Here is a 20,547-nt window from a genome sequence, read left to right as displayed (position 1 = left end):
AAGCATTCCAGAGTCTGCTAAGGTGATACAATCCATGATCTGGTCAGACCAGTTAGTCACATGACTAACATGCCTGGCAACCAGGGATTTTTCTGAATTGTACTAACAATTAGAACAGAGAGTGTCTGTTTGCTCTTCACTGAGAAGATCTCTCCAGTCTGCTCCCATCTCTCTCTCTCCCAAGCCTCTGAATCCACTGAAGACACATGAACCCCAAGAGAGAAATGTCTCCGACAGCGAACAAGGTTTAAGAAGAATACTGGGCTCCAACGAAAAGTAAGATCTACCTACAATCAAGGACTCTACAGTGAGCTCGAAGAATCATAACAAAAACTCTTCAGATATTGCCTCAAACTTTTCCACTTTATTTCTTCTGCTCTGTTCTGTCTCTATCTGCATGTGTGTATCATGTGTGCATGTTAGCATGGGAGCATCGTGTATCCATAGGTGTTAACTGAATTAGAGTTTAAGTTTAATAAATGTCAAATTTTTCTTCTTTAAACCTAAGAAAACCTGTTTGTGCTGGTTTCTTTGCCTTATAATTAGAAAGTGGTGAACAAGGATTCACTTACGGTGAGCTAAAAACACGGTGTGTTTAAAATTAAACCCTGTTACGGTAAGACCAGGTGAAGGCTGAGAGGGACCCCTCGACACCTTTCTCACCTGGTCGTAACAGTAGTTAAAAGCACTTTAGCTGCAGAAACACTGGCATCAGTAGAAGTGACAGATATGGGATTTTACTTATCTAACATTTTGAAGAAATCCTATACAAGGAACATTCTGAGAAAAGTTTGCCTGTTGAATGTTATGTGGATAATTGTTCTCTATGGGATAATGTTCATTTAATAGAGTCACTGAGAAAAGATTAAGGATTGACCTTGCCAGTATAAAAGAAATGTTAGAGATTTATTTTCTAAAGATTAAATGATTGGTGTAAGAAATCAATTATTGGACTGTTTTGCTTAATTTCAAGTTCCAAGAAATCTTTGGAAGTCCTAGAAGAGGGACACCATGTAATGAGTTGTACGAAATATGGAAAATCATTTTCTTTTCTCTTTTTTGCTTTGTAATTGTTTTCCTTTTAAAGAAATGGGAATCTTTTAATGGTTAATTCTGTTAAAGCTAAACAGCTGAAGGGCATTGTTCAATTAAGGATTTGAAGTGAATATAAAGCGAGTCTGCTAGACACAAGGGTTGTTGTTGAACAGAAGGCAGAGATATGTAATGCTGCATTCTGTGAATAAACTGACTATCAAGAAAAGGAAATTAAAAAGTCCAGACCTGAAACATTAACTTTGCTTCTCTCTCCACAGATGCTGCCAGACCTGCTGAGTATTTCCAGCACTTTTTATTTCAGATTCCCAGCATCTGCAGTATTTTGCTTTTATCAAGAAAAGGATCTGTACCCAGCTTCATTCTTCACCATTTGGCTTGGATCCATTTATCACCCTGGACCTGATGGCTTAGACCCTAGGTTTTAAAAGTGGTGAATGCATTGTTTGTGGCTTTCCAAAATTCCCTAGATTTTAGAACAGTCCAAGTGGATTGGAAGTTGGTAAATATAGCATTGCTATTCAAGAAAGAAGGGAGAGAGAAAACCAGGTACTACAAGTCAGTTAGCTTGACATCAATTGTCAGGAAAATGCTGGAATCTATTAAGGAAGTGCTGATAGGGCACTTAGAAAACTATATGATGATTGAACAGAGTCAACATGGTTTTATGAAAGGGAAGCCGTGTTTGACAAATTGACTAGAGTTTTTTGAGTATATAACCAGCAGGGTAGATGAAGAGGAACACGTGGGTGTAGTATTCTTGGATTTTTCAAAAGACATTTGATAAAATGCCACACAAAAGGTTGCTACACAAACTTAGGGCTCATGGGATTGGGGGAAATATTTGCATAGATTGCCTGCTCATTCATTGACCATTTTCCTAGCCTGGCATTGCATCAATCCATTTGATTGCGCACGCCACTCCAGTTGACTGACACTATGCAAGCTGTGCGTGAAGTAGTTTGCGTAGTGCCACTAGAAGCAACCGAGAAGTCTTGCTGCAAATGTATAGGGCTTTGGTGAGACAACAACTGGAATACTGTGCACAGTTTTGGTCTCCCGACCTAAAGGAAGGATATAACTGCCTGAGAAGGTTTGCAGCAAAGATTCACTAAACTGATCCCTGGGATGAGAAGGTTGTCCTATGAGAGATTGAGTAGAATGGTCCTATATCCTCCAAAATTTAGAAGAATGAGAGATTCTGACAGAAACAAAAGCAAAATATTGCAGATGTTGGAAATCTGAAAGAAAAACAGAAAATGCTGGAAATACTTAGCAAATCAGGTAACATTAATGAAGAGAGAGTTATGTTTCAGGTCAATGCCTTTCATCTGAATCTAGAACTAGGGGTCATAGTCTCAGGATAAGGGGTTAGCCATTTAGGACTCAAATGAGGAGAAATTTCTTTACTCAGAGGGTTATGAATCTTTGGAATTCTCTACCCCTGGTGACTGTGGATGCTCAGTCATTGAGTATATTCAATAATGAGACTGAGATTTTTGGACAATAAGAGAATCTAGGAATATGGGGATCAGACAGGAAAGTGGAGTTGAGGGTTCAGGATCAGCCATGATCTTATGAATAGCACAGCAGGCTCGATGCAGCATATGGCCTACTCCTATTTCTTATGTTAATGGTCCTGATCCTGGTCGCCTCAATGTCCCACCCTCCCTACCCATCCACATTGCCTCGAACGACCAGCCAGCCTCTGAGGACTTACCTGGGAGCCGCTGTTGGTGAGACAAGCGGCCTGATATTCATCGTCTTCAAAGTATTAATGAGGCCTGAGGCCCAATTGCAGACTGGCCTCGGCCTCGGCCCTTCCAGTTGGGGCGAGCACTCCCTGCTGAGACCTGGGTCTCGGCCTGAAAACATGCTCAGGCAAATTTCCACTCTCTTTTCCCTTTGCATGGTCTCCAGCTAAGACAGTCGGCAGTACGGACTGCTCCCCTTGCCCGCTGATACCTGATCATTAGCAAGAGAGCAGGAATGGCCCTGGGTGATGAAGCCTCTCTGTCCTGTTCTTGGTTTTAGTCCAAGCTGAGAATGTCAGTCGTGAGGCATAGCTCTTTTATTACATTCTAGGGACTCCAGAGTCACTATTCTTAAACATGTCACTCCACAAGCTCACTGTCAACACATCTGAACAGGCAGAAGGAAAATATGGCTGCTCTGAAAGGCACTGACCTGCATGGTGTAATGCAATCCTCCCATAACTGTCAACTGCGTTCACTGGGCATTTTTCCTAAAGAAAGAAAGACTTGCATTTATATAGCGACTGTCACGTCAGGATGTCACAAAGTACTTCAGAGCCAATGAAGTACATTTGAGGTGTAGTCACTGTTGCAATGTAGGAAATACATTTGTACACAGAACACTCAAACAAACAGTAATGTGGTAGTGACCAGATAATCTGATTTAGCAATGTTGGTTGAGGGATAAATGTTCCCCAGGACACTGGGGAGAACTCTGATGATTCTCTTTTGGAATAGGTGTTCTCTTCCTCCAGTTCCATCCCCCTTAATGTTCTCCAATCTCCATTGTAGTACGACTGCCCCACCTGGCCACACAAAAATATCCCAATCTGCCCCCCACTCTCACACCTTCACCAACACACCAACACCCCCTCAAGCGCCACCAACATGATTGCTTCACCAACACCCCCTCCCTCCCCCTCACCTTAACATTGAAATTTCCAGCTGGTGTCCACAGTGAAGGCATTGAATATCCTTCCCCTCCCCTGACCATGGAAATGGCTCAAGCCGTCTCACCCAAGACATTACGCATGTGGCACCGTGCAGCCCCGGCACTCCCTCCACCCCCACTATGTACCCTCAAAGTCAAAATTGCCACCCAAATTGTGCCACCTTTGATTGCTCTCAAACATGAGCCCTGTTAATAGCCGTACAAGGCCTCCTTGAAAGTGCTGATCAGAGCCATTGCAACAAATAGGAAATTTCATTTTCAAATCATAAAGAAGCTTGTACATTTCTAATATCTATTTATGAGGAATGATGGGTCATTTTACATTTAGTTACTTTCATAGAATCATAGACTCTCAGAGTACAGAAGAAGGCAATTCACTGCACTGGCCCTTTGAAAAAGTTATCCAATTGGTCCCACTCCCCTGCTCTTTCCCCATAGACCTACATTTCTTTCCTTTTCAAGTATTTACATAATTGCTTTTGCAAAATTACTGTTAAATCTGTTTCCATCTCCCTTTCCGGTCATAATAAGTGGTCCTAAGCTGTTCCTATCATGAGTTTGATCCTACGTCCCTTTGTTTAATATCCTGGTCCATCTTGGAGTCGTGCTGTGGATTATGCCAATGAATGTCTTGTGTGTGATTGATATGTAGATGTTAATCCATTTAACAGTAACACAAGGCTCTTATGGTCTCTGCGATCCCTGTAAAGGTTGAGGACTGTAAGCATGGGACCCAGTGTTCTGTGCACTTTGTATATGGCTTGGAAACAGCACATCAATGCCATCACTTCCTGGGCACCAGCCAGGTTGGGCCTACTGTTAGTGCGATGCGGAAACAGATAAAGGGAGTCTTCCCTAGACTGTCTTCACACTGTACAAAGACCACATTTGTCCAGACCAGAGTGTGGTCTTCCAGAATGCTACACTCCAAGTCAGCCACAGATTAAGCAGCTACAACCAAACAGGAAGCGAGCAGCAAAATGTGACTCCCTCACTGAGGTACAGTGCTGGAGGTGGTTGCCCTCCTATATCTTCACCAAGTGTCACTATTCAGGAGTCTTCATTTGCTGGAAGGCTTGTGAAAGTGGAAGGAGCATCACAGCCAGGCTCTGGCCTGTCCTCGCCTGGTGCCCACACATGTAGGAGTCTCTATAGTAATCTGGGGTAATCTTCACCTTCGCTGCATTAAGTGGTGACCTGGGGGTGTAGATAGCCCATCATATAACTAAGCTTGATTTTTCATTCTTTTTGAAACATAAGAACAGGAATCTAATCATCTTAGACACTTAATCAATGGAAATCAAAACTCGAAGATGATCCACTCCCCCTGTTGAGCAGCAAATCGCCCTCTAAGCTTTATAATAGACCAATCCATATAAACCCCAAACGATGGAAGAAGTGACTCCTAAGCCTCCATTAGAGAAACCTGCACAACAACAACTTGTATTCATACAGCACCTTTAACACAGTAAAATGTCCCAACGTGCTTCGGACACTATCAGACAAAGATTTAACGCCGAGCTACATAGGGAGAGGATAGGACAGGTGATCAAAAGCTTGGTCAAAGTGGTAGGTTTTAAAGAATAACCTAAAGGAGGATAGAGAGGCGGAGAGGTTTAAGGAGGGAATTCCAAAGTGTAGGGCGGAGACAGCTGAATGCACAGCCACCAATGAGAGCGAAGGAAGTGGAGATGGACAAGTGACCAGAATTGGAGGAGCACAGAGATCTTGGAGGGTTGTAGGGCTGCAGGAGGTTACAGAGAAAGGGAGGGGTGAGGCCATGGAGGAATTTGAAAACAATTGTGAGAGTTTGAAAATCGAGGCGTTGCCAGACCAGGAGCCAATGTTGCTCAGCAGGCACGGGGCAATGGATGAACGGGACGTGATGCAAGTAAGCATACAGGCAGCAGGGTTTTAGATAAACTGAAACAAATAAAGGAAGAATAGAATCCATCCAATAGATTTGTAACACAACACTATGAGGATGTGCAATAGAGGCAGACCTCAGTATCAATTGTGAATCAAGGGTAAAGGTCAGTGGCACTAAAATCCGTACACATTGATTATTACCAATTCCAGAATATCTGATGGAAGAAAGGACCTGATTGGGGTAATAAACTCTGTGCAATCCTTATCAAATGCCCAGTGTTACTATTAGGGCCTAGTCTAAAGTGGGCTGCTACCTTCCATCCACAGCACTTCCCAAGCCCAAACTCATTCTCGAACAGAAGTTAGCTTGTGATTTTGGAATAGGAGTATCTCAGAATAACAACAGATTACAGATTTGCTGTGGTTTTCCCAGGGCCTCCTTTAATATGCACAAGCCTTATCTCAAAGTGCTCATACCTGAAGAAGTCTCTTCACACACTGATGGTGTCCATGTTTCGCTGCCAAATGTAACGCATTCAATCCTAGATTGCAACCAGATACACACGTCAGATAAATTAAATAGGGCAGGATTTTCCAATTGGGGTCAGGACCCCAACATCAGGATCAAATGCAGATCCCAATCCTGCACCATGTCCGGGATAGTCGTTCAACAGTGCTTTTTGTAGGATTGGCCAGTTAGTGACCAGAGCCTCATTGTCCAGTTAAGGACGGCGGGCAGACTCTCTAAGCTGGAGGGCCAATAGGAGGCCTTCCAGCACTGAAGGAGCTGCAGCCTGCCATTGCAGCTAAGGGACAGAGAGGGCTCTTCCATCTTACAGCACACTCTCAGTACTTTTTACCAAACTAAGGAAAGGAAATAGTCACAGCTGCTGAACCACCATTGTGGAGGTGGATCCCCCTCCATAGGGTGGCCTGTGGCCGCAGTTGTGGCCAAGTAGGTATGGCAGCTCAGTGGGGGGGAGCCTCAAAGTGGACCAGGAGCACTGCCCCATGGTCTGCCACCAGGAGGCCACCTCCAGGCATCTGCAGTGCTTTGGACGCCACAGGGGGCTCACAGGCTGACTGGAAAATCCCAGTTGGCCTCTGATCAGTGGCCTTAATTTGCCTTTTAATTGAGTTAACAAACTACCTGCCACTTGTGGGTGGGTAGCCATATGCGCCCCACCAGGCCTCCAGGAACATGGCAGGAGTCGGGGCCATGATGGGGAACCAGCACGCAGGTGACAGGAAATTGAGCACCTGCCCACCTCCATTCCAGCCTCCATATTGGCACCAAAATCCTATCCAAGGAGTTTGTTCTCCAATAATATCCTCAGAAAAATAAAATAACTGGCATTCTGTCCCCTCAGTGTGCTATTTTTAGTACACTATTTAAGTTGTTTGCATTAAGTTCCTTTGCACCATTTGAACACAGTCATTAATCTCTTTATTCAGCCATCTATAACATTATCCAAATGCAGGATAGGCAACCCCATTCAGCACTGAGCTGTGAAAACAAATTTCTCCTCATCTCCCCTCTGGTTCATATGCCAATTATCTTAAATCAATGTCCTCTTATTATTGGAGCCCGACCAGTGGGAACAGTTTCTCCCTACCTGCTTTAGAAAAACCCTCCATAATTTTGAACATTTCTATTAAATCCCCTCTAAACCCCTGCTCATCATATCAGAAAGATGGCTTGATTATTTGCCTCCTCCTTTTAGCTGAGGCCACCTGTAGTATCTGTGTCACAGACCCAGCTCATATTATCAAACTCAGACCATGGATCAAAGCTGGGAACTTGCTGGTCTGTACTTCAAAGAACAAAGAACAGTACAGCACAGGAACAGGCCATTCGGCCCTCCAAGCCTGCGCCGATCTTGATGCCTGCCTAAGTGCTTCTGCACTTCTGGGGACCGTATCCCTCTATTCCCATCCTATTCATGTATTTGTCAAGATGCCTCTTAAACGTTGCTATCGTAGCTGCTTCCACCACCTACCCCGGCAGCAACTTCAGTGCCACACCAGGCAGTGCAATGGGAAACTCAGATACTTAATGCTTAATTAAACTCCTGCTGAAGAATTGAGCGCATTACAGAACTTTGTATATGAATAACAACAACACTGAAGCAGATGTCAGAGTGAAGAAAGAATCAATCATGGCCTACTGTTATATTAAAGAAGCAGTTCAAAAAATGTTAGGTGACAGAGTGGCGTCTACAGCAGGGGGTTGGATTTCACTTGGGGTCTCCCTATCGCCCACCGTAACTTGGATGCATAATCCGCCGAGACTCATGAGAAATAGTAGGCTGGATTTTCAGCTCCCACTGGGGCTGGGTTTTGGAAGCGGGTGGGGCCGAAAATCTCCCCAGATGACCAGCATGCCAGTTCCCTGGCTATATCTTGCCTCCGGCCCATTATTGCAGAAGTGGTCTCGAGGCCAGAAGGGCTATCTAGCCACATGTAGCAGGTATGTAAGAATATAAGAAAAAAGAGGAGGAGCCGACCATACAGCCCATCGAGCCTGTTTTGCTTGGGCTTCAACTCCACTTTCCTACGCCCTCACCATACTCCTAGATTCCCTCAGAGACCAAAAATCTATCTATCCCAGCCCTAAATATATTCAACAATGGAGCATCCACAACCCTCTGGGGTAGAGAATTCCGAAGATTCACAACCCTTTGAGTAAAGAAATTTCTCCTCATCTCAGTCCTAAATGATCATCCCCTTATCCTGAGATCGTGCCCCCTGTGTTTTAGATTCCGCGACCAGAGAAAGCAATCTCTCAGTGTCTACCCTGTCAAGCCCCTTCAAAACCTCCTAAGTTTCAATGAGATCACTTCTCATTCTTCCAACCTCCAGAGAGTATAGGTCCAATTTACTCAACCTCTCATCATTGGACAACCCTCTCATCTCTCAACCCAATCTAGTGAGCCTTCACTGTACTGTGTCCAATATCCTTCCTTAAATATGGAGGCGAAAACTGCACACAGAGGGCTGAATTTAGTCGAGCCAGCGGGAATCCCAGCGCCAGGCCGAAAAGGCGAGGGAAACCCCGCCTCAGCCCTTCATTGTCCACCCTGGCGCAAATCAGTGGCGCTCGGGCAATTAACTGCTCGGCGCCAGGATCGCCTTCCCTTTGGTTTGGGGATACCACCTCCAAGAGCTGCTGGCCAATCAGGGAGCCAGCAGCTCAGTACTATCAGCATTGCCAACAGGCCTAGGACCAGGACCAGGCCTAGCACTGGAGTCCCGGACCCAAGGTATATGTGTGGTAGGGTCACCGGGGCTAGATCGGCAGGCCTTGGTGATTGGGGGGGGGGGTTGGTGGTGGGGAGGAGGATGGGCGTAAAGGGGGGGTCTTAAAGGAGGGATGGCCACAGATTGCCCACAAAAGAGGGGTAACCCCCAAACCCGCCAGGCCTGTTTCACTGGGCAATCGCCCTGCGTGGAGGAGACCCCCCACTGCTGGTTTAATTTCAGCGGTGGCGGGAAGAGGCCCTTAAGTGGCTGGTGATTGGTCACTTAAGAGCTTCAATTGACCTCCGGGCAGGAAGGCCCCCTTCAGCCTTTCCCGCCCCCGAATTTATTGCAGTAAGACAGGAAGGCAACGAGCCTTCCGCATCCCCCCTCCCCACCACCACCACCCCGCCACCCTCCCCGGCTCCAAGCCTGTCTCCTGGAATCTAATGAATTCCACCCAGTATTCCAGGCATGGTCTCACCAAAGCCTTGTACAATTGTAGCAAGGCTTCTTTGTTCCTGTACCCCAATCTCCTTGCTCTCAAGGCCAGCGTGCCATTTGCCTTCCTAATTGCTTGCTGTACCTGCATCCTCACTTTCTGTGTTCCTTGTACGAGCACACCCAAGTCTTCCTGAACACCAACAATTACAAGTTTTTCAGGTTGTTTAGTTTGTTTCCACTGTGCTTACCCACTGGTTTGTTTTTTTTAAGGGTTTTTTTTTATGTTTGTGCTTGGAGTGCTCTGTGCTTTACAGTCATTCGCACCCTCTCTGTACTAATGCCTTGTCTTTCACCACACCATTAACATACCGTTTGCCTTTGTTCCATGACCTTCTGGTCAGTTATTCTCTGTGACCCTGTCCTATCAGCACCTTCTCTTTTGTTATCTCTTGCCCCACCCCCGCTTTTCTTGCTTAAAACCTTTTACATTTCTTGCATCTGCCAATTCTGATGAAGGGTCACTGACCTGAAACGTTTACTCTGCTTCTCTCTCCACAGATGCTGCCAGACCTGCTGAGTATTTCCAGCATTTCTTGTTTTTATTTCAGATTTCCAGCATCTGCAGTATTTTGCTTTTATTTTAGTGTTTAATTCACTGCCACCTCTCTTCCAGGAATGCCTACCTTGAAGAAGTTCTGCTCTTCTCTCAGACGGGATTTTTGTTTGTCTCTTTTACCTTGTTCACCTTCATTGCTTTCTATTTCCCTCCTGGTGTTTGATAAAGTGTCTACCTAAACTTGTTTTCACAGCCACATCTCTTTCCTCAGCAACTGTCTCCGGCTCAGACTTATTCCACATGGATTCCAACTGAAGTTTCATCCTTCATGTTTTGAATCCACCCAGGATTACAGGGATCTCCGAGAAATACAACGTTCCTCGGACTGTTATTCTCGCCGCATCCTGAGATCCACACTCAATGCCATGCGTTACCACATGCACACACTGGACCCCTCTCTCCAGCAGCACCACCTCACCTCATCTCAAAGCTGTTAAACGCCGCAGTTTCATTTCATCCTTCGTTTTATCCGACGCATTAACAAAAATCTTTTTTTCTTCCTTTCAGGTGTTAAAGAACGCAATGTCCAGCAGCTGATGGGGAATAATGCCCCTCCAGATCCTTCTTCCCCTTCACTTCCCTCTGACCTTCTGATCTGACCCCTTGCCATGTATTCACAATACCCTCTGACCTTCCCCTCTCTGACGCTGAACGTTCTATACTCAGCAAAGGACTCAGTTTTATCCCCTTACGCCCCGACCTCAATGAATTCCGTGCTCAGCATGACATTGAGCTCTTCTTCTCACTTCTCTGACCAGGAGTCCTCCCCCCGACCAGTGGACCCATTCACGCACCTCCAGCATTCTCCCTCTACCTGGACCCCTCCCTCTGGCCTGTTACTCGCTCTTGATCTTTTCATTGAAAACTGTCCACGAGACATCGGCCATCTCAATTTCTCCAGTCCTTCACTCACTCTAACCTGCCCCCCTCTGAACTTGCAGCACTCTGTTCTCTCAGGTCTAACCCCAACATTGTCATCAAACCTGCAGATAAGGGTGATGCTGTTGTTGTCAGGCGTGCCGACCTCTACCTTGCAGAGGCTCAGCGCCAACTCTCAGACACTTCTTCCTACCTCCCCCGGACAATGACCCCACCACCGAACATCAAGCTACTGTCCACAGAACTGTCACAGATCTCATCTCCTCTGGAGATCTTCCCTCTACAGCTTCGAACCTCATAATCCCACAACCCCAGACAACCCGCTTCTACCTCCTTCCCAAAATTCACAAGCAGGACAGTCCCGGCAGACCCATTGTTTCAGCCTGTTCCTGCCCCACTGAGCGTATTTCTTGACTCTATCTTTTCTCCCCTGGTCCAGTCTCTTCCCACCTACATCTGTGACTCTTCTGATGCCCTACATCATTTTGACAGTATCCAGTTTCCTGGCCCTAACTGCCTCCTCTTCACTATCCAATCTCTCTACACCTCCATCCACCACCAAGACTGTTTGAGGGCTCTCCGCTTCATCCTTGAACAGAGGCCCAACCAGTCCCTATCCAACACCACCCTCCTCTGCCTGGCTGAACTTGTTCTCACATTTTGATTTTATTATTTATAAGTTTCACGCCTTTTAAAAAATATTCTGCTCTTCTGTTCTTATGACTAAAGTGAATAACTTCACACTTCCCCACATTATACTCCATCTGCCACCTTGTTGCCACTGACCTAAAGCTGTCTATATCTCTTTGCAGCCTCTCTGTAGCCACCTCACAGCTTGCATTTCCAACTGCCTTTGTATCGTCTGCAAACCTAGATATATTATTCTCTGTCTCTTCATTTAAGTCATTAATATAGATTGTAAACAGTTGAGGCCCCAGCAATGATACTTGCAGCACTCCACTACTCACAGCCTGTCAACCTGAAAATACCCCATTTATGCCTGCTGTTTGCTTCCTGTCTGTTAACCAATCCTCTATATGCCCTTATTTTGCCGATTAACCTTTTGTGTGACACCTTATGAAACACCTTTTGGAAATCCAGGTATACTACATCTACCGGTTCTCCTTTATCTACCCTACTAGTTACAACTTCAAAAAGCTATAATAAATTTGTCAAACATATTTTCCTCTTGTAAAATCAAGTTGACTTTGCCTGATCATGCTATGATTTTCTAAGTGACTTTGCCTGATGATACTATGATTGTCTAAGCGATTTGTTAAGTTTTCCTTATTAATAGATTCCAGCACTTTCCTGATGACTGATGTCTGGCTAACTGGCCTGCAGTTCCCTGTTTTCTCTCTCCCTCCTATCCTGAATATCGGTGTTACATTTGCTAACTTCCAATCTGCTGGGACTGTTCCAGAATCCAAGTAATTTTGGAAAATTATGGCCAGTGCACCCACTATCTCTGTAGCTACCTCTTTTAGAAACCTAGGATGTAGGCCTCAGGATTTTAGTCCCTTAAGTTTCTCCAATACCTTTTCTCCACTGACATTAATTACCTTAATTTCATCACTCTTTTTGGCCCCAAGTTACCCTCTATTTCTGGTATGCACCTTGTGTCTTCTATTGTGAAGACAGATATAAAATATTTGTTCAATGTCTGTCATTTCTTCATTCCTCATAATAATTTCTCCAGTCTCTGCTTCTAAGAGACCAATTCTTACTTTTACTACTCTGCTCCTTTTTATAAAATTTGTAAAAGTTCTTACAATCTGTTTTAATATTCCTGGCTAGTTTACTATTGTATTGTATTTTTTTCCTTGTTATCAACTTTTTGGTGGCCCTTTGCTGGTTTCTAAAACGCTCCCAATCCTCAGACTTGCCACTATTCTTTGCAATGTTATAAGCCTCTTCTTTTAATCTAATACTATCTTTAACTTCCTGAGTAAGCCACAGATGGATATTTGTTGCTGATCTTTTGTTTTTCAATGGAATGTATTTTTGTTGAACCTTTTGAATTGTTTCTTTAACTGTTTCTCACTGTTTATTTACCATCATACCTTTCTTTTACTTACTTTCTATAACATCCTGCTGCTGCTCTCAAGCTGGAAGGTCTCTGATTGGCCCCCGTTTTGAGAGCCTGCCTACTGCCCTTAAGTGGACAGAGAACCTGTCTCCATGCCAATTGAGGCGGTGCCCCCATGAAAATACCAATGAGTGTCTGTTCCCCAACACCACCCCCTCCCCCACCAACCTCAGGGGCAGGGTCGGGACCCGGAAACAGTCCAAGCCTCTGTTTCCCAGCCCGCCCAGTGTAAGCATTCTGTGACCCCACTCCCCTCCCCTCAGAAGTTAAACCTCCAGATCTTTCAGCTCCACTTCAGTGAAAGCTATCCTCCCATAAAACCCTTTCAGTGTGAAATGTTTACCTGAGCCGTCCAGTGCAGTGACATCCACCGCATGTATCAGGATGACCTCCAAACAGTCCACATGACCCCTCATTGCTGCCAGGTGGTACCTAACATAGAGACGGGCAGAGCTGCTGAATTAGGGGCAGAGACACAGAGTAGAAAAGCAAGGAAGTTATGCTAAACCTTTATAAAACACTGGTTAGGCCTTAGCTGGAGTATTGTATTCAGTTCTGGGTTCCACGCTTTAAGAAGGATGTCAAGGCCTTGGAGAGGGTGCAGAGGACATTTAACAGAATGGTACCAGAGATGAGACACTTCAGAGACAGGAGAAGCTGTGGTTTTTCTGCTTAGAGTGGCAAAGGTTATGGTGAAATCTAGCAGATGTGTTCAAAATTAGGAGGGGTTTTGATTGAGTAAATAAGAAGATACTGTGTTCCACTGGCATGAGGGCCAGGAACCAAACGACACAGATTTGAAAATAATTGGCAAAAGGACCGAGGGATATGAGGAGAAATGGTTTTAAGTGGTGAGTTGCTATGATCTGGAATACACTGCCTGAATGGGTTGCAAAAGAAGATTCAACAGCAACCTTCAAAAGGCAATTGGATATATGGGGAAAGAGCGGGGAGTAGGACTCATTGGATAGCTATTTAAAAGAGCTGACATAGAGATGATGGGCCAAGTGGCCTCCTTCTATGCTGTTTTGTTAGATGCTTCAAAGGTGATCTCACTGTTGTTACTGGGGTACAGTTGGCTGTGATTTGACTGTAGTTAGTTTTCAATAAAGGATAAGTGGTGATTTCTATCTGCTTAGGTCAAGGTACAGTACGAACGTAATGCTTAACAATACTCTTTAGTTGGCGTTAAAGGGGTATACATTCAAACTGTCGATCAAACTCACGTGGTTTTGAACTGACCGAGCTTGCTGCAATGGCTCAGTCACTCTTTTATCAAATATCCCCTTAACCTGCTTTTCTTTCAAGAAAGCAACCACAGCAGTCCTAATTTTGTGTAAAGGACAATTCCTGGTATAAATGTGATTAAATGTTGATGAATACAGGAGTGTAGCAAAATATAATTTTTTTTATTATTCATTCATGGGATGTGCTCCCACTGTGTCCATATAGTATTCCGATGTCACCTATTTCAATGGGTTTGGTGACATGCTTCTTCTGAGAGGTTTAAATGCCTTTGGTAAGAAAGCGGCCCACAGAATTTCATATACATATGTTACGGTACCTGTTATTAATGTCACATACAGTGGGGATGGATTCTGGCTTTGACACATAACAGAAAAAGGTGATAGTGGATTGACAGTCCCTCTTACAACTCTCCCACTGACTTCAATAGGGGAGGGATTTACAATGAGCTGCCAAGTCACCATCATTCATTTTACACTATCAGATCTACCCCACTGAGCCCAGCCATAACAAGAGAGGAAATCTCACACAGATCCTCATGGAGGTCACTTGGTGTGTCAGCTGCCAGCTCCTGACTGAGGCTCAGGAGCAAAATCTCCCATGAGGGAGTCTCCGCGCATCTCTACCAGGTTTTGCCAGAGTTACCGCAGGAAACTGGATGAACCCCAGAGGAATTTCAGGGCCATGGGGATCGGTCTGCCGAATGGGTGAGGTGGTACTGATATGGAGAACCTGACTGTGGATGAAAGCGTGGATTGTTAGAGATATTTCCAGTCACCGTCAGTAGATGGGCACTGGGCATGGTCCCAAAAGTGGTACATGTGCCCACCTGTCCCAGGGTAATGGAGCATCCTCACTCAGACTGACCCTGCCAACAGGGGGAGGTGATGGCTGAGCAGCTCCAGTGAGTGTGAACCCAGTGCACCTGCTACAAATTGTAACCCGCTAGATTTTCAACTGCCATGTTCTTGCTCTTATTAACTGCTTGTTCATAAAATTGTGGGAACGTGATGCTTCTTAAACATGAAAACTTGATTGGTGAGGCTGGAAATCCCTGAGAGAACCAAGTTTGTTCCACTTTTTGCTAAAACAGGATGTTCACCTTCCACATTTTAAAAATTCTGTTAACTACCCTTACAGGGCCCAATCATTTTTTAAAAAGTCATTTAGAACCTTAAAGAAAATTTCGGACTCACGCTGATCGGCCCTCAGTATCGAGCTTTGTCGTGAGCAGATTCCTTTTGTTGAGGAGTGAGGCCACTTTGTCAGGGGCGCTGTCATCCACAGCCTGTAACAGCTTCTCATCATATTTACTCCAATCCTGGCTCTGAAAAGATGCAGGGTCATTACAGAAAGACTTGCATTTATATAGCACCTTTCACAACCTTAAAACCTCCCAAAGCACTTCATAGCTGTTGAAATCTGGGAAACTTGGTGGAGGGGAATCCAAATTGATGACATTTTCGAAGCACTGGAATGGAAGGTGACATCGCCAGGACAGATGCCGTGGAGACGGAGGAACTGGTAGAATAGAATGGAATCCTTAAAGGAAACAGGGTGGGACGAAGTGTATTCAAGGTAACTTTAGGAGTTAGTGGGCTTATAGTGAATATTGGTAAATTGTCTATCCCCAGAAATGGAGACAGAGACATCAAGGAAGGGAAGGGAAGAATCGGAGATGGACCATGTGAAGGTGAGAGAAGGGTGGAAATTGGAAGCAAAGTTGATGAAATTTTCCAGTTCAGGCCGAGAGCAGGAAACAGCACCGATACAGTCATCAGTGTACCAGAAAAAAGAGGTGAGGGAGGGGACTGAGTAGGACTGGAACAAGGAATGTTCCAGATATCCCATAAAAAGGCAGGCATAGCTAGGATTCATGTGGGTTCCCATAGCAACATATTTCACTTAGAGAAAGTGAGTAGAAGTTGTTCAATAAGAGTTCAGCCAGGAGGAGGAGGGTGGATCAGGACCTCTGACACCCTCTGCCACTTTAACATTTTCCAGTTTGTTGTTCCTAACCATCTCCTTTTCACCATGAGCATCCAATCCCTCTACACTTCCATTCCTCTGAGGGTCCTCTGCTCCTTCGTTGAATAACCCAAGTGCACAGAAACTCTGATTGGACATACGCCATGGAGGCATCATCACATGACCTCCTGTCTCCAACCCCCACACAGGCCCCACACTCCCGCCATTGGTCGCTTAGCATGTCCATCCTCACAGCGCCACCTTCCCACACCAATTGTAAAGCAAACAGACTCTTCAGTGTCCGATTGGATCATTTTTGACTGACCGTGAAACAGCCTTTTGTCCCCAAGTCCAATATTTTTCTTATGAGTAAATAAAGGAGTTTAAAGAAAATGTTTTGAACAACACAGATTTTTTAAATGCACCTAGGATCTTTCTCCTGAGTTTCTTACAGCAGTCCTGGAGATTCTAGGCTCATCCTGCATGTTTTGCAACCATCTCCAGATTGGGCCTTAGGCCTCATTTCAATTATTGGCTTGGCTTGATTAAGTCTGGGGTTGGTGGTGGACGCCGGGAGGGACAATTAGTAGGGGGCTAATTGCAGATGGTCAACTGCTGTCAGGAGTGCTGTGAAATTGGTGAGAACTCCTGCTCCTCATCAATCTTTAAAACACAATTTTACTTGCTTCTATGTTGATGTCCATTGAAGAATCCGGAGTGGAGTGGGCCTGGCACAGTCCAATTTAGGAGACGGGATCCTCTCCTAATATGTAATGGCCCAATGCCTGTCTTAGGCGGCTATCAGAGGTACTTGAAAAATTGCCCATCCAAATTAGAGGTTGGACATATTTCAGGAGATAACACCATGAAATTGGTGCTTTTTGGTCCCATTTTACACTCCAATATCTCTTTTAACATAACGGTTGTATTTATTTGTACCTTTGCCCCTGATATCGTCAACAAAGGGAGTACAGTGTTTACAGTAATAAAGGGAAATGATTGCTGGTGATGTCAGACTTAGCACACTCTTAGCCAAGTTCTATCTCCACTATATTAATCAGAAACACTCTTGCCTGGTCAGACGGTTGTGGGTTCAAGTCTCACTCCAGAGATTTTAGCTCAAAAATCTAGGCTAACGTTCCAGTGTGGTGCTGAGGGGCTGCAGCACTGTTGGAGGTGCTGTCTTTTGGATGAGGCATTAAACCCGTTTGCCCTGTCAGGTAGATGTAAAAGATCCCATTGCACTATTTGAAAGAATGGCAATGGGAAGTTATACCTGATGTCCTGGCTAATATTTATCCCTCAATAAACAGCACCAAAAAAAAACAGATTGTCCAGCCATTATCACATTGCTGTTTGTGGGAGCTTGCTGTGCACAAATGGCTGCTGTGCTTCCTGCATTACTTCAAAAGTATTTCATTGGCTGCAAAGCGCTTTGGGACGTCCTGATGTCATGAAAGGCTCTAGAAACGCAAGTCTTTCATTTTTTCCTTTGGAGAGAGGGATTTGATCTGCATGGGTTAAACGTTTGAACATTAACATCGCGTCCAATGATACCTCCCCACCCTCTGATTCGAGGTACACAACTGCAACACTCCAAAGGGATCTGTCCAACCAGAGTTGGCAACCCATAGATGGTATCCATCAGTGGCTAAAACAGAAATACAGCAAAGAATTTATTTCTTAATGGGGCAAGTCACTTGTACATTTAATCTTTTAACTTATGTAAAATTAAAAGACCACAAGCCACAAAGGTCATTATTAATAACAGCTCTAATTGTTCCATTGTGAAATACAGAGTAAATTCAGAGATTCCCACTAACCACCCCCCTCCACCCCCCCCCCCCCCCCACCACCCCACCACCCACTCGCACCTACAGCTCCAGAATGAATTCTCCTTCATCAATGGCAAGTGAGGTTTTAAAGGCAGTGGTTTGGATTAGTGCATTGCAGCATTCGTGCTCTCTGCTCAAGCACAGCTGAATGCAGCAGGCAGAATGTGAGGAGGGTTAATTTCTAAAAGAGAGAGAAAGCAAACATACTGACACAGAGGCAGCACAGAGACAGATCCGTTTCATAACCGATCGCAGGTGTCTGATTGCCATGCAGTTCCGGTGGATAATATCCCCACAGCCTTTCCTCAGAGAATGTCCTGCTGCTGCTCCTCTTCCCAAACCAGGATCGGTCCTACTTCACAGCCAAGCCTTTCCTTCAGGAAAACCCATGGCTCCATCTCCCCAGCACAGCAATCACACTGCAGTTTGCTGCAGCATCTGCCTTCCAATCTATTCCCTCTCCAGGCTGGAAGATCACAGCCAGCTTTCTGAAAAGCACACACTGTCGCAGGACCAGGTATCCTCTGCTTTGCTCCCTTAAGTGACACAATCCAATACTCAGTGTCATCAATCAACCACTCTGCATTTAAATACAACAGCAGGAATTTATGCAGGGCTACAATCAGAAGCCGGTAGCTTGTTTGCTTGCTCACAGGACGACTGGCAGTGTAGTGCTTCTCTCTGAATTAATACCTCACAAGCATTAACTTTTCCAGAATGATAAACTATCATGTTTCAATCTGCAGCCTCATCACAACTTAATACTATTGCTGAGAGTTGCACTCATTGCTGCCTCATTGCTCAGGTTTCTAACAGATTTCTAACATTTTTGAATATTTCAGGTGTGTTTTGATAGCGATCCTTTTGTCTTCTCCAGGGAAGATGAAGCCAGTGTTCATGGTTTTGTTTCCCATGAATGGTCTACCTTTGTGATTGGTAGGAGCAAAGGTTAAAGGTTAGTAACAGATAAGGCTGCAACATCCCAGCTCCACGGACAATATTTGGATCAAGGGCAAAGGGGTTGGGCTGTACGATATTATTTGGTGAAAGTATAGTACAGTGCATTGGAATGTAAATTCTTTTGTTCCTTAACCTAACGAAGACTTGAGGCGGACATTTCTCCGTAATCCTGCCTGGCGAAGGTGGGGAAATGAGGCAGTGAAGCCTACTGTCACTTCCCAGCAGCCCTGACTTTCTGTTCCCTTGCCCCCACACCAGGACAGCCACTGTGTTCCCCCTCCTCACCTCCGACACATAAATGCCAGCAGGATGTGGGGGTGAAGTGGGGGAGGGGCGGGGGTGGTGAAAAGGGGAGCCCAGGTTTCCATCCCAATTTCCTCCCATCCATCCCAGTTACCTCCCCTCCCCACAACCCCATGGGACCACCTGGCGGAAGGTGGTGCGCATAAAACCCATGGCAGAGATTCCCTGTCAGGGCTCTTCTGCCCATTTGACAGTTGTTGCACCTCTCCAGGAGCTATAGCATTTCCCAATGCCCCTGGGTGGCAGTGGCAGGCTCCCTCTTGATGCTGGTAATGCCCACCATATATCAATAAAGACCCCCTACACCAACCCAGGGAAATGATGAGGGTTGGAGTGGAGTCAGACAGGAGAAAAGATGTCCTGCCCATCTGTCACTCCACCCCAAAGAGGAGAAAGAAGCCTCTAGTTTGTTGAAATAATGTACAGAGAAACATTATACAAACACTCGGTTATCGGTGACAATAATCAACTTGAAGAACTGGGTGGCAAGTCCACCTTGGTGCAAAAGTACTATCTTCTCCAAGTCCAAGTACTAACCTCTGTTCCCATCAGCACTGGAGTTGAGCAGTTTGTAGCCCAATGGAAATCTTATAAGGGTGAATCAAATGATACAGCACAGAAGGAGGCCATTTGGCCTACCATTCTTGTGTTGGCTCTTTAAAAGAGCATCCACTTAGTCTTACTCCCCTGCTCTTTTCTTATAGACCTGTAAATTTTTCCTTTCAAGTATTTATCCAAATCCCATGTGAAAGTTACTGTCGAATCACTTCCACCACCCTTCAGGCATTCCAGATCATAACAACTCACCGAGTGAAGAAAATTCTTCTCATCTCCCCCTCTAGTACTACTTTTATCTTTTACCAACCAGGGTTTTCCTCCTTAGAACAAAAGAGATTAAGGGGAGATTTAATAGAAGTGCACAAGATTATGACAGGCTTAGATAAGTTAGACAAGGAAAAACTGTTCCCATGAACTAATGGAACAAGGACGAGGGGACACAGATTGAAGGTTTTTGGTAATAGATGCAGGTCTTCAGCCAATTCAATTTACTTCACTTGATGAAGGCACTGGATACAGCAAAGGTTATGGGTCCTGACAACATCCCAGCTGTAGTGCTGAAGACTTGTGCTCCAGAACTGGCCACGCCCCCTAGCACTTACTCACCATTAACCTGCTCAGTTTGGGCTCCACCAGGGTCACTCGGCTCCAGACCTCATTACAGCCTTGGTCCAAACATGGACAAAAGGGCTGAATTCCAGAGGTGAGGTGAGAGTGACTGGCCTTGACATCAAGGCAGCATTTGACCGACTGTGACATCAAGGAGTGTGAGTAAAATTGAA

The 20,547-nt window shown here is 45.1% G+C and overlaps 1 protein-coding gene across 1 annotated transcript in view; it reads right to left on the bottom strand.

The window, feature by feature from the left end:
• The window catches only part of ankrd24 (ankyrin repeat domain 24), an 80,729-nt gene extending 61,886 nt beyond the window's left edge, over positions 1-18,843 (bottom strand). The window contains exons 1-7 of the mRNA XM_068015909.1: positions 18,770-18,843; positions 18,448-18,625; positions 18,156-18,296; positions 15,338-15,468; positions 13,240-13,328; positions 6,106-6,170; positions 3,241-3,298 (exon numbers count right to left, since the gene is read on the bottom strand). Coding sequence (XP_067872010.1) covers positions 3,241-3,298; positions 6,106-6,170; positions 13,240-13,328; positions 15,338-15,468; positions 18,156-18,296; positions 18,448-18,625; positions 18,770-18,843 — 736 coding nt within the window. The remainder of the gene's footprint in view (positions 1-3,240; positions 3,299-6,105; positions 6,171-13,239; positions 13,329-15,337; positions 15,469-18,155; positions 18,297-18,447; positions 18,626-18,769) is intronic.
• Positions 18,844-20,547: the final 1,704 nt, after the last annotated feature.

This window comes from Heterodontus francisci, chromosome 36, assembly GCF_036365525.1.
Source record: "Heterodontus francisci isolate sHetFra1 chromosome 36, sHetFra1.hap1, whole genome shotgun sequence".
In the NCBI taxonomy this organism is placed as follows: Eukaryota; Metazoa; Chordata; class Chondrichthyes; order Heterodontiformes; family Heterodontidae; genus Heterodontus; species Heterodontus francisci.
This window is presented reverse-complemented; position numbering and strand designations above follow the sequence as displayed.